Genomic DNA, 12,113 nt, shown 5'->3' on the forward strand with positions numbered 1-12,113 from the left:
ATGCAGTGAGCTCCTAATAGAACCTTTTGGCCCCTGTACTTATTTTTTTATGATATGTATTGAATTTTTCACAAACTAAGCACCGACTGCAAGGCTTCCAGGAGTCTTGCAACTCCCATGTCATCTGAAGAACGTACAACCTCAAAAAACATTCCCACTGAATTTAAGGGGTTGGCTCTGCTGTTAAATGTCCACCATAGGATTATTGGATCATTACGTAGCTACGGTACATGAAATCGCAATGGCAAAGCCTGTATATTGCAAAGTAACTGAAATTGCAATGGTAAAGCCTATCCATTGCAAGTTACATTTACAAGCAAAAGCCATGGGCTTCCAGTGAGCTATGCCATTAAGGCTTATGATTATAATGTACTGGAGACGAGTCCCACAAGTAATTCCAAATACAGAAATGTCATGAATACATTTCAAATTTTCTTTATTTCACAGTGCTACATTCCTTCTAATTACAAAGACATATTCTTCCTGCAGGTGTTAAATAATTGTTTTAATGCAGGAATGCAAAGTGTTTGTAACTTACATGTCTTGCTTAATAGACTAAGGAAAAGAGAGCTCACTAAAGTGTGGGAATAAGGAGATGGGAACTTTTGTGTCAGGGTGAGTGCAACACAACACACACAATTTGGCACGCACAGACATGTCCCAATTTATGTAAAAAAATGAAAAGTGATTTTAAATCGCAAAAAGTGAGAAGTCGGTGAAGTGCTGCCAAAGATGTTCTCTCAAGGCCACCTTTTCAGGGGTTCTTGTCTAAACAGTGCTCTCTGCAGTAACAACCAAGGTATATATGTTCTAGTTGTTCCCGGTAGAAAAGCATCTTTGGTCGGTGCTTTTAGGGACCACTGGAGAAGCAGCCTGTTCTTACTGGGGTGTATGTTACAGACTAGACTGTATCAGCACTATTTCAAAGAGTTCTCTCCTTATGATTCTCAGTAAATGAAAGTCTACTGAAAGTCCACAAAGAGGTAGCTCAGTCAGGAACCCCTCCACCAAGTCAAGACGTATTGCTCCTCGGTGTCCTTGCAGAGGTACATTCTTCAGATGTTTGACTCTGAGATCATGTTCTCAGAAATCATTATCGCTGTCATCAAGAATTTCTGATTTCTGAGTACGGCGGATGGGTTTGGTAGGTGCAACTTCAATACTTTGGTTATCATTCCTTCCTTCATCATCATCTTCCTCATCGTCATCATCTCCTTCATCATCCATGTCTATTTCACTGTCCATTGAATCATCCTGGTCAAGCAAGAAGGGCAAAAGAAATTAGTAAGTTCACCAATATAAATGTCCTTAAGCAAAAGTGTCAGTATTTGGTAACTGTTTTACAATGCGCTAAATAAGACTTTCTCTGTGTTGACCGTGAACATAGGGTATTCTAAGAAAGGATAACGAGAGGATTTTATACAGAATGATTGTATATGCCAGCATGCACTGGGTCTGCAAGACATGGATTCTTCTCTGATATCCACTAGAAAATGAATTATTCAGTTGTCAGGAATCTAATATTCAGCATGCATTGGGGAAGGGGCACACATTGGTGCTAAAACTGAGATTACAATGTCCAGCATGCACTGGGAAGGGAGAAAATGATTGGGGGAACTGAGGGCACAAGTACAGACATGCACTAAAAGAATGTGTCTGGATCTTAGATAAAAGCTAAGCATGTACATGAAGCGCATATACTGGTTTAAGATGTAATATAAATGATAGCTCAGTTCGTGTTTGCCTCAGCTCATTACTCAACGATAAGGGAGTTACTAATAAGTTGCGACAGTCAATTTACTAGCATTCTACGATCACTAATCTCAAGTAGTTTAATAGGTTGTGATAAAGAGACAGATCAAAAGTGAACAATTAATAATAAAAGACCAAAAAATCAAAAAACCCTGATAATCACATTGATGAAAATAAGTTATTTATTTAGCTACCGGGAGAGTACAAAGGATCTTCATGTGGAAAAAGGAAACTGACCAATTTATAAACCAGTGTGCAGATTCCTCAAGTGGGACCTTTTTAGATAGAAGAGACCATACCAAAGAATGAGAGGCAGAAGGTGAGGAATCTGCAGAGTATCCACCATAAAGAGTTACTGAAGAAAAGTAACTTGTTCTTCTGATGGATTCTTCTAACATTAGATTCCACACCTTCTGTGTAGATACCAAAGCAAAACCTCCCAAGGCTGTGGATCTGTGGAATGGCTCAAACTAAAAACTCCACCTGGACCTGGGGAGGTAAAATGCCCATCTCGAGTGACCTGGATAGTGAGGTAACAGTGCTTTGTGAACATATGCACCAATGATCATGTAGCTGCCTGACAAATATCAAGGACAGGTACTCTGTGTACCAACAAAGTGGTTGCAGAAGCCTTGGCCCTGATGGGGTGAGCCATTACATATTCTGAGGCTGCTTTTTAACCAGTGCATAGCAGATTTTAATGCAAAGGTCTACCCAGCGAGAGATTGCCTATTTCCACACCATCTTGCCCTTATTCGCCCCAGAGAATTTCACAAAGAGCTGCTCATCCACCTGAAGTTGCCTGGTGTGAACAATCTAGAAGCTGCTCACCCTCTTGGGAGTCCAAATGATGGAGGCTCTCTACCAAGAATGAGGTAGAGATTAGGACGTTGGGAGAGTTACGGTTTGTCCAGCATAAAAAGGTGCCACCACCTTTGACATGAAAACAGATTGAGTCCTTAACACCAGTTTGTTCAGAAAAAAAGTAGAATAGAGAGGCTAGACCTGAACTTCGCTCACCCGGCATGCGGATGTTATCACAACCAGGAAGATTGTTTTGAAGGTGAGTAGGCACAATGAACAACTGTGCATTGGTTCTAAAAGGGTACGCTTCTGGAAGGTGAGGACTACATTTAAGACCAACTGTGGCATTCCAAAGGGTGTTGGCAGAAATCTATGTTGCAAAGCTTAGAAAATCCATAACAATAAGTGATTTGACCAAGAATGGCAGCCCAGCAAATCTAAAAGGGCCAAATGAGCTGATGGGTAACCTTTAACCGTGCCCATGGAAGGCCATATTGGGTAAAAAACAAAGCAAACAACAACAGATTCAACAGTTTTGTCTGAAACAGGTCTAACTGCGAGACACCACACTACCCCTCAAACTTGTCCCAGTGCTTTGCATGCACAGATTTCGTAGAAGGGTATTTGGCAGACAGTATGATATCAACAATTTTGGAATGAAGGGCAATAGAATTCAACTGCTGCTTTCCAGTTTCCACTCATGATGGTGCACAATGCAAAAGCTCAGGTGCAAGACGGTGCCCAGATACTGCAACAGGATATCCTTCTGCTTTGAAAGCCTGATAATATGTTAGATGCTGAGACCCAGACATTCTGGTTACCACGCTCTCCTGGCCCAATCTGTTGCTATTAGAATGACTTAGGACTGATCATCCTGATTTTCTTCAGAACACGTGGCAGGAGAGGTAGCAGCGGGAAGGCATATATGAGTCTAATGCTCCAAAGCTTTCTGGGGAACTTCAGTGCCAAAATTGTTGACACTGCCCGTTCTTGGCAGTGGCAAAGAAATCTAGCTAAGGTTCTCCCCAATTTTGGAAGATGCACTGTGCCACCTCCATGTGTAACTGCCATTTATGATCCATTGGCTCAGCCTGTTGAGTTTGTCTGCCCGGTTATTTAAAGATTAGGAAAATCTCCTGATGATCGAGCCAGTTCCAGAAGGAGATAACCTCCTGGCACAGGACTCTGGGCACCACCATGCCTTGCTTGTGGCAGTACCACATGCTGTGGTGTTGTTTGTGAGAATCTGCACCAGCCTCTCTTTGATGGTTGACATGAAGGCCTTTGGTGGGAGGGGAATTACCCACCAACTCCGGCAAGTTGATGTGGAGGTTTGTGCACAGGAGATCAGAGTCTTCTGATCTCCACCTCTCCCAGATGACCTACCCAACTCATTAGTGAAGAGTCTATCACCACTGTCAACTCTGGGTGGGGCAGGGAGAGGGACCTGTAGTCAGCACTGCAGATCTTTTGCAGTCTTCCCGGATATCTGGATAGAATCTGATATATCATCTTGGCGCTGAGGCCACTGAGACTTTAGGTCCCACTGCAAAGCTTGCATCTGCCATCTGGCATGGTCCGCGAGTAGGGTGCAGGAAGCTAGTAGGCCAAGAAATCTCAGTGTCTCCCTCCCTGGGAATCAGGACAGAGGTTGAAACATCAGGATCATAGCTGGAATGGCCTGGACCTGCTGGTCCAGAAGAAAGACTAGAAAGCGCATCACATCTAGGATGCATCCGATAAAGGGAGCCTCTGCAAAGGAGTTAGGTTAGGAGGCAGGTTGATTGACAACCCCTATGATATAAAGAGGTTTGCCAGTGTCTGGAGGTTGTCTATGACTGACTGTGGCAAACCCGCCTTTAACAGCCAATCGTTGAGGTAAGAGAAGAGTGGAAACCACCCCCCCAACCTCCACAGATGGGCAGTGACAACCACCATCATCTTTATGAACACCCAAGGGGTACTGGTGAGGGCAAAAGGGGGCACAGCAAACTGAAATGCTCACTGGCCACCATGAACTGCTGATAACGCTTGTGGGTCTGCATGAAGGAGATGTGAAAATGCATATGCTGAAGATTCAATGCCACTGTCTAGACTCTGGGATCCACAACATATAGAAGTGGGGACATGGTGAGCATATTAATTTACTATTTGCACAGGAAGGCTTGAAGACAGTGAAGATCCAAGATTGGGGGGAGGTTCCGGACTTGTTCGGCACAAAGTAGTAGTTGGATTAGGACCCAGTTGCCAGTACTCTTCCCTATGGCTCTTTTTTCCCTTCGGGGAGGTTTGGAAGGGTCTATTCTTTAAAGACCAGAATATGTTTTGTTAGTCAAAGGACCTAGATAATATACAAATGGCAGCTACTAGATAGTCTAGTGAAAATCTTTTGAAATGTCAGCAAAAACCCATGATTAACTGCTTTCAAGACCGATGTATCTTAAGTGATGAGAAACTATTTTTTTTTTTTAGAGAAGAATGGTGACCATTCAAACAAAGCCATCTTATTTGTCAGCATCTCTGCCCAGGAGGCATTTGAACTTTCAAATTTGAAGTAACTGTGCCCAAAGTATTTCCTCTACGAAGACCTTTGCTTCTGAGAAAATGAATTATTAAAATCAAGGGTTTTAGACTATGTCTTAGAACCAAAGAATCAGAATGAACATCTTTTTCATCAAAAGTTTCAAAGGTTATATAGGGAGATCTATGCAGGACACCTAGAAATCAAACATACCACAGTTATTTCAACACACGGTGGAACACTTTTTACCATAGCATTACATTGTGGAATATTCTGAAACAAAGGGGTTTAATTCTCTGGATTCTAATGTGTATTTCCAGAGGTTCTGTAGGTTTATTTATTGAATGTTCTTGTTTATGTAAGCAAAATTTCCTTGAACAAGACCTATTCCATAGGAAAGGCAGTACTTCCAAGACTTCTGTATATATTTATATGTAAAGATCGAATTACTTTTTCATTGAATGCTCACAAAAGAAGGATTTTAGATCCTGGAAGTTATGGCTTTAAAATGTAGAACTTTAATTGAATCTAAAGCATCTACAGCATAATGTAGAGGTAGGTCAGGCTTCTACCATACCAGAATGAGACACTTCAGGGAACACATACGGCCTGATTTATGAAAAGTTAGTGCTGCCTCTGTGTCATTTTTTGACGCAAAAGTGGTGCAAACTTACAAAACAATTATATTTTGTAAATTTGCACCGCTTTTGCGTCAAAAAATGACACAAAGGCGTGCTAACTTTCCATAAATCAGGCCCATAATGTTCATGTAATTTGGGGAGAGTTGAGGTCATTCTCTACATACTTGAAGAAAATCCTATCAAAAAGCATAAGGCAGCCTGCAAACTGCATCACAGCAAGCTATAAAAGCAGCTTTAGGAAAGACACATTTATGAGAGGATGATTTGTGGTGAGGGAAGGCTAGAAATGTTGGTAGTCCAGTGAGTTAGTTAATCATCCTGTGTGAACTTGAACAACACGGAAGAGCATACTTCGGTATTGCAATGCATTATCAACCTTTAGTACACATTTTATCATGTAAATAATTAGAGAATTCCACCCTTTCGAATGCCTATTCTTCATAATGTTGCCATTAGTGAATAACACAGAGCAGACAAATATGGAAGGATAAGTTGAAAACTAATTCTGCATATTAGAATAAGGATGTTCTTATAAGAGGGTGTGGAAACCTTGGCTCTAGGTAAATCTGCACGAAGGGAAGTATACAATCATTGATGCAAGCCTGATTAAGACATAAATGGGAACATTAGATACATGTATTAATCAACCTGCATTGTTAGTTTGGGGATCTTGAATCCTACAAAAAAGGCAGTAATACGACCTGTGCCCAAGGAATGGCATACATAGTTCGATTGTGAGCATACACCAACCTGATTTCTGCTGCTGGAGAAGTGTTCTTTACTTAAATGTACACGAGAGGATCTTGCCTTCACAGAGAGCAATAGTGGAAACAAAAGTAAAGAAAATAGAATGTGCAAAGCCAGAAAACCACAATCATCATCCAAGCCAGGTAGCACAATGCAAGCAGCAAAAGCGAAAGCAAACAGATAAAAAGTTAAAACAGTATAATATAAGTTGTGACAAAAGGGTAGTCATATTAACTCGCACGCCAAGCCTCGTCTTCTGGGAACACACTTCATTCCTTCATCAGACAGCTATAGCCCTCACATTCATTCTCTTCCACATCCAATAATGACAGTCTAGTTTCAAATAAATCAGGGTGGTGAGTTCCCTCTTTAGTCCAGTCAAGGTCATGGTTCACCTTGCAAGATGTTAAACACCTTAAACTTTCAGAAGAGTTATCATTCCCATTAATTCAATGAGTGGTGAGTCATGTTCTCCCTCCGTCTAAACCTGCCCCCACTTTTCAAATGAATGTAGTATTTTGTTCATAGTCTCTTCTCCCAAAACTAATAATTTATGAACTGCCCCCTTCCACTAATAAAGTAACACTGAATCACTCCTTTACTTCCATCAAAGGCAATCTTGTCTCCACACGCTTCCTCAGTGGATACTCGATTCTCTTTACTCCATGACCAATGATTGAGTCTGCGACATCCGACTAGCAAGTCTCCCCTCTTAATGTCATAGAAATTATATTAGACTCTTCTTTCAAAACAAACAGCCATCCTCCTTTCCAGGGACTCTTATTCTCTCTTTCTCGTTCATAGAACAGGCTGTCTCCTCTCTAAGAGCCTTTCTGTCACTTCAAGGCAATCAGTCTCCTTGAGTTCCAATCATAACTTCAGTAGCTTTTTTTGCTTACTCCTACTGCTTTGCCATTTGTCTGCACGCCGTCTCTCCCAGGAGAATGAAGATTAGGGTTATTACAAATACACATTCAGATTAAATCTTGTAACATGGTTTGCTTTTAACAGAATACGCAGATTCCTTCATATTATGAATAATGGTACACCCCCGCTTACCACCGCTACCCTCACCCTTCCCAAAGCCAATAATCACCAGCAATAAAATCATAAATGCAAAACATATCAAGCAACACTTCTTCAGAAAGATGCACCTAATGGCTGAGAAAAGGTAGGTAGAATAGATAGCTCCTCATTCGTGAGAAGCTAAGGCAAGGTTTAGAGATACAAAGTGTAGAACCAGTATTTTTATTTCACACCTGTGAATCCGCCTGTAACACACTTTCCTCTCTCAACACAACAAAGCTGTCAGATATACTATTAATGGACGTCTCCAAGGCTGAAGTGTAGCTTTGGCTAGTCTTGCCCGATGATACAGAGGGCTCAGTGTTAACCAGGACCCTTCACAAGAAGGAAAAGATTAAGGAAAATACTAGACAGGTGCATTGAGCATAATGACATACGTAGGGGCCATTCTGTTTTTTTAAGTGTTTTTTAATTTTAAGTTAAACAGTACTGAATGCCTCCACTTTAATTTTCTTAGGTATAAACTTTGATTAGCTTAACTTTCTTTAATATACCACTGTTTCAGCTTAATTTTGCAAAAAGGTGCCCCTTTAACAAAAGGCATTTTACACTGTGGCTTGAATTTGTTATATTACTGCTTAACAGAAAATGAGACAACATGGCGGCTGTAGGTCATACTTGTGGCTTCAAAAGCTCTCTTATAGCCTTAGAACCCACTGTAGCGGGCTCTACCGGCTATTAAAGGCCCTTTCCCGCGTTAAATGGCCTAGACGAAGGCATGTCCGAAAGGACAAACCAAAATCGTCCTTTCGTTGAATCACCATCACCCATAAGAAAAGGGTATATTTGACTCCTTGCAGAGAAACAGATAGCAACTTGATTTTGCAGCCTACAGAGAGGGTAAAAAATGGCCAGATGACATTTACTTTTTCAAGTGTGTAAATCAATATAATTCATGATAATAATAAAAAAACTGGCCACAGTAGGCCTTGCACAAAACTTTATTTAAAAGAAAAAGGAAAGGGAAAAGGAGGCATTGTTAACCAATAGGCTGCCACTAAAGGAGTAAACACAAAACTGGCACTGTGCTTTTAAGAGCGTCACAACAGCTCCTATATCCCTTCATGCCCCACAGGTGACTGTGAGGTCAGGTCATTTAATGGAACACTAAGGAATCCTGCATAATATAACCTGTTGAGAACTACAATGGATTCTGTCCAGGAGGTGCGTTGGATGCCTAAAACTTTGATGAGAATTACAGATAAGCAATGTATCCTTCTCTTCCAGAGGCTCCCCATCAACAGTCATAAGCACTGAATAGAATAGCAAACCCATCGAATAACCCCTTCTGTGCCCAGGACGTAATGGTTACGTCCTGAGGCACAGTGCTCGTGTGCCCAGGACGTAACCATTACGTCCTGGGCACAGAGCCCAGAGGGAGCGCTAGCACGATCGCGCGCTATCACAGAGGCCTCCTCCCATCGCGCAAAGCATTTCTCTTCCGATCACGTGGAGGAGGCCGGACAGGCTTCAAAGAGATGGAAAGGAGTTTCCTTCCCTTTGAGGTCTCCCTGAGCATTTTAGCAGCCGGATTGCAAGCAATCCGGCTGCTAAAACGCCCACTAGACACCAGGGATTTCTTTTTTTCTTTTTTTTAGGAAATTGGGCAAGGGTCGCTCCCAGGGTGGCATTTTTTTTTAAGGCCTTTTCTGCCCCGGGGGGGGGGGGGGGCAGAAACCTGTAGGCACCAGGGATAATTTTTTTTTTTTGTTGTTTTAGAGGTGGGGAGCGACCCCTTAGGCAATTTCACGCAAGGGGAGCGACCCCTTAGGCAAGGGTCGTTCCCCTGGGGGGCAAATTTATTTTAGGCCATTTCTGCCAACCCTTGGGGGCTGATCGGCCAATTTTTGTTAGGCCAATCTGCCCCATGGGGGCAGAAACCACTTATGCACCAGGGATTGGTGTGTGTGTATGCGTGTGTTTTCTTTAGGGGGGCAGCCCCTTGGGTAAGGGTCGCTCCCCATGGGGGCACATTACTGTTGGACACACCTGCCTATTTTTAGAAGGCCCATCTGCCCCCAAGGGGGGGCGAAAGCCCACCAGAGGCCAGGGAAGTTTTTTTTTCAAAAATAAGAGGGTGGGGGTATGGCCATACCCCCACCCCAAATAAATGGGGCCAAAGTTGTTCATCCTACCAGTGGGCAGATGGGGGCAATTACCCTTGATCCACACCCCCGGGGGGCTGAAAGTCTACTAGATGTCAGGGAATTTAAACAAAAAAAATATATAGGGGTGGTGGCTACCAATCAGTATGGGCCTGGTTATGCCCCCACCCCACCTGAAGGGGGTAACAGTCTTTCAGCTCTCCCCCACACTCTAAAACATCTTATTCCACAGCAAGCAAGAAGACATTTGATTATTTTGGGTTTTAGTTTTACATTTGGGCCATGAGAACTTGGCTTACTCTCAAAATCGTCCCACTTGGAATGGTGAAGGCTGCACTTTATGGACTTTGGGACGCTGCCATGTAGAAAAATCCACAAGATCTAGACACATCTGAAAACTAAACATCTGGGTGATTCCAGGGTGGTGTGTTTCACACGCACCCTGCACCATTTGTGTACCCACAATTCCCTGCAAACCTCCAACTTTGCTGGAAATCATACATTTTTCCCACGTTTTTGTGATGGAACCTTCCGGAATCTGCAGGAATCCACAAAATTCCTACCACCCAGCATTGTCTCATCTATACTGATAAAAATTCTCCTGCACTTGTCAGCCTAAAAATGTTTTTTTGCAAACTGCCCTTTTGGACCCTCTTTGTTCCCCCTCAATATCAACATGTTTTTGGCTCTTCCCTTTCACAAGCACTTGGCCCACCTACACAAATGAGATATCATGTTTACCGGGAGACGGAGGGGAACATTGGGTGGTATGAAATGTGTCCCAGTGCGGTGATCCCACACAGAAATGTGGGGAAATTTTGATTTTTTAGCTAAATTTGAGGTTTGCTGAGGATTCTGGGTAAGAAAACATTGGGGGATCCACGCAAGTTACACCTCACTGGACTCCCTCGGGTGTCTAGTTTTCAGAAATGTCTGGGTTTGGTAGGTTTCCCCAGAAGGCTGCTGAGCCCAGGACCAAAAACGCAGGTGCCCCCCTGCAAAAACAGGTAGTTTTGTATTTGATAACTTTAATGTGTCCAGATAGTGTTTTGGGGCATTTCCTGTGAGGTACCATTTTTATCGGGAGACTTGGGGGAACGCTGGGTGGAAGGAAATTTGTGGCTCCTCTCAGATTCCAGAACTTTCTGTCACGAAATCAGAGGAAAAAGTGTTTTTTTGGTCAAATTTTGAGGTTTGCAAAGGATTCTGGGTAACAGAACCTGGTCAGAGCCCCACACGTCACCCCATCTTGGATTCCCCTAGGTGTCTAGTTTTTAAAAATGTGCTGGTTTGCTAGGTTTCCTAAGGTGCCGGCTGAGCTAGAGGCCAAAATCCACAGGTAGGCACTTTGCAAAAAACACCTCTGTTTTCTGTGAAAAAATGTGATGTGTCCACGCTGTGTTTTGAGCCATTTCCTTTTGTTGGACGTTAGGCCTACCTACACAAGTGAGGTACCATTTTTATCAGGAGACTTGGGGAAACACAGAATAGCAAAACAAGCATTATCGCCCCTTGTCTTTCTCTACATTTTTTCCTTCCAAATGTAAGGAAGTGTGTAAAAAAGACATCTATTTGAGAAATGCCCTGTAATTCACATGCTAGTATGGGCACCCCGGAATTCAGAGATGTGCAAATAACCACTGCTTCTCAACACCTTATCTTGTGGCCATTTTGGAAATACAAAGGTTTTCTTGATACCATTTTTCACTTTTTATATTTCAGCAAATGAATTGCTGTATACCCGGTATAGAATAAAAACCCATTGCAAGGTGAGCTCATTTATTGGCTCTGGGTACCTAGAGTTCTTGATTAACCTACAAGCCCTATATATACCTGCAACCAGAAGAGTCCAGCTGACGTAACGGTATATTGCTTTAAAAAATCTGACATTGCAGGAAAAAGTTACAGAGTAAAACGTGGAGAAAAATTGCTTTTTTTTTTCCCCTCAATTTCAATATTATTTTATTTCAGCTGTTATTTTCTGTAGGAAACACATGTAGGATCTACACAAATGACCCCTTGCTGAATTCAGAATTTCGTCTACTTTTCAGAAATGTTTAGCTTTCTGGGGTTCAGCATTGGTTTCTCACCCATTTTGGTCACTAACTGGAAGGAGGCTGAAAGCACAATTTTTTTTAAAAATGGGTTATGTCCCAGTAAAATGTCAAATTTTTATTGAAAAATGGGGTTTTCCAATTCAAGTCTGCCTGTTCCTGAAAGCTGGGAAGCTGGTGATCTTGCCACCGCAAACCCTTTGTTGATGCCATTCTCAGGGAAAAAACCACTAGCTGCCTTCTGCAGCCCTTTTACCCCATTTTGTTTTTAAAAACTAAATGTTCACATTTTGGCTAATTTCTTGGTCTCCTTCAGGGGAACCCACAAAGTCTGTGTACCTCTAGAATCCCTAGGATGTTGGAAAAAAAGGACGCAAATTTGGCGTGGATAGCTTATGGGAAC

General features: G+C 42.4%; 1 protein-coding gene across 4 annotated transcripts in view; it reads right to left on the reverse strand.

Annotated features, from left to right (window-relative positions):
* Positions 1–419: 419 nt before the first annotated feature.
* Positions 420–12,113, reverse strand: part of CLUAP1 (clusterin associated protein 1) — an 851,865-nt gene continuing 840,171 nt past the window's right edge. For 3 of the 4 annotated variants that reach the window (XM_069210475.1, XM_069210478.1, XM_069210477.1), the window contains exons 12-13: positions 6,469–6,525; positions 420–1,254 (exon numbers count right to left, since the gene is read on the reverse strand). In XM_069210475.1, the coding sequence (XP_069066576.1) occupies positions 1,084–1,254; positions 6,469–6,525 (228 nt within the window). In that variant the 3' untranslated portion in view covers positions 420–1,083. The remainder of the gene's footprint in view (positions 1,255–6,468; positions 6,526–12,113) is intronic. The other variant, XM_069210479.1, reaches the window with a different exon arrangement.

The sequence above is a fragment of the Pleurodeles waltl genome, chromosome 10, assembly GCF_031143425.1.
Source record: "Pleurodeles waltl isolate 20211129_DDA chromosome 10, aPleWal1.hap1.20221129, whole genome shotgun sequence".
Lineage (NCBI taxonomy): Eukaryota > Metazoa > Chordata > Amphibia > Caudata > Salamandridae > Pleurodeles > Pleurodeles waltl.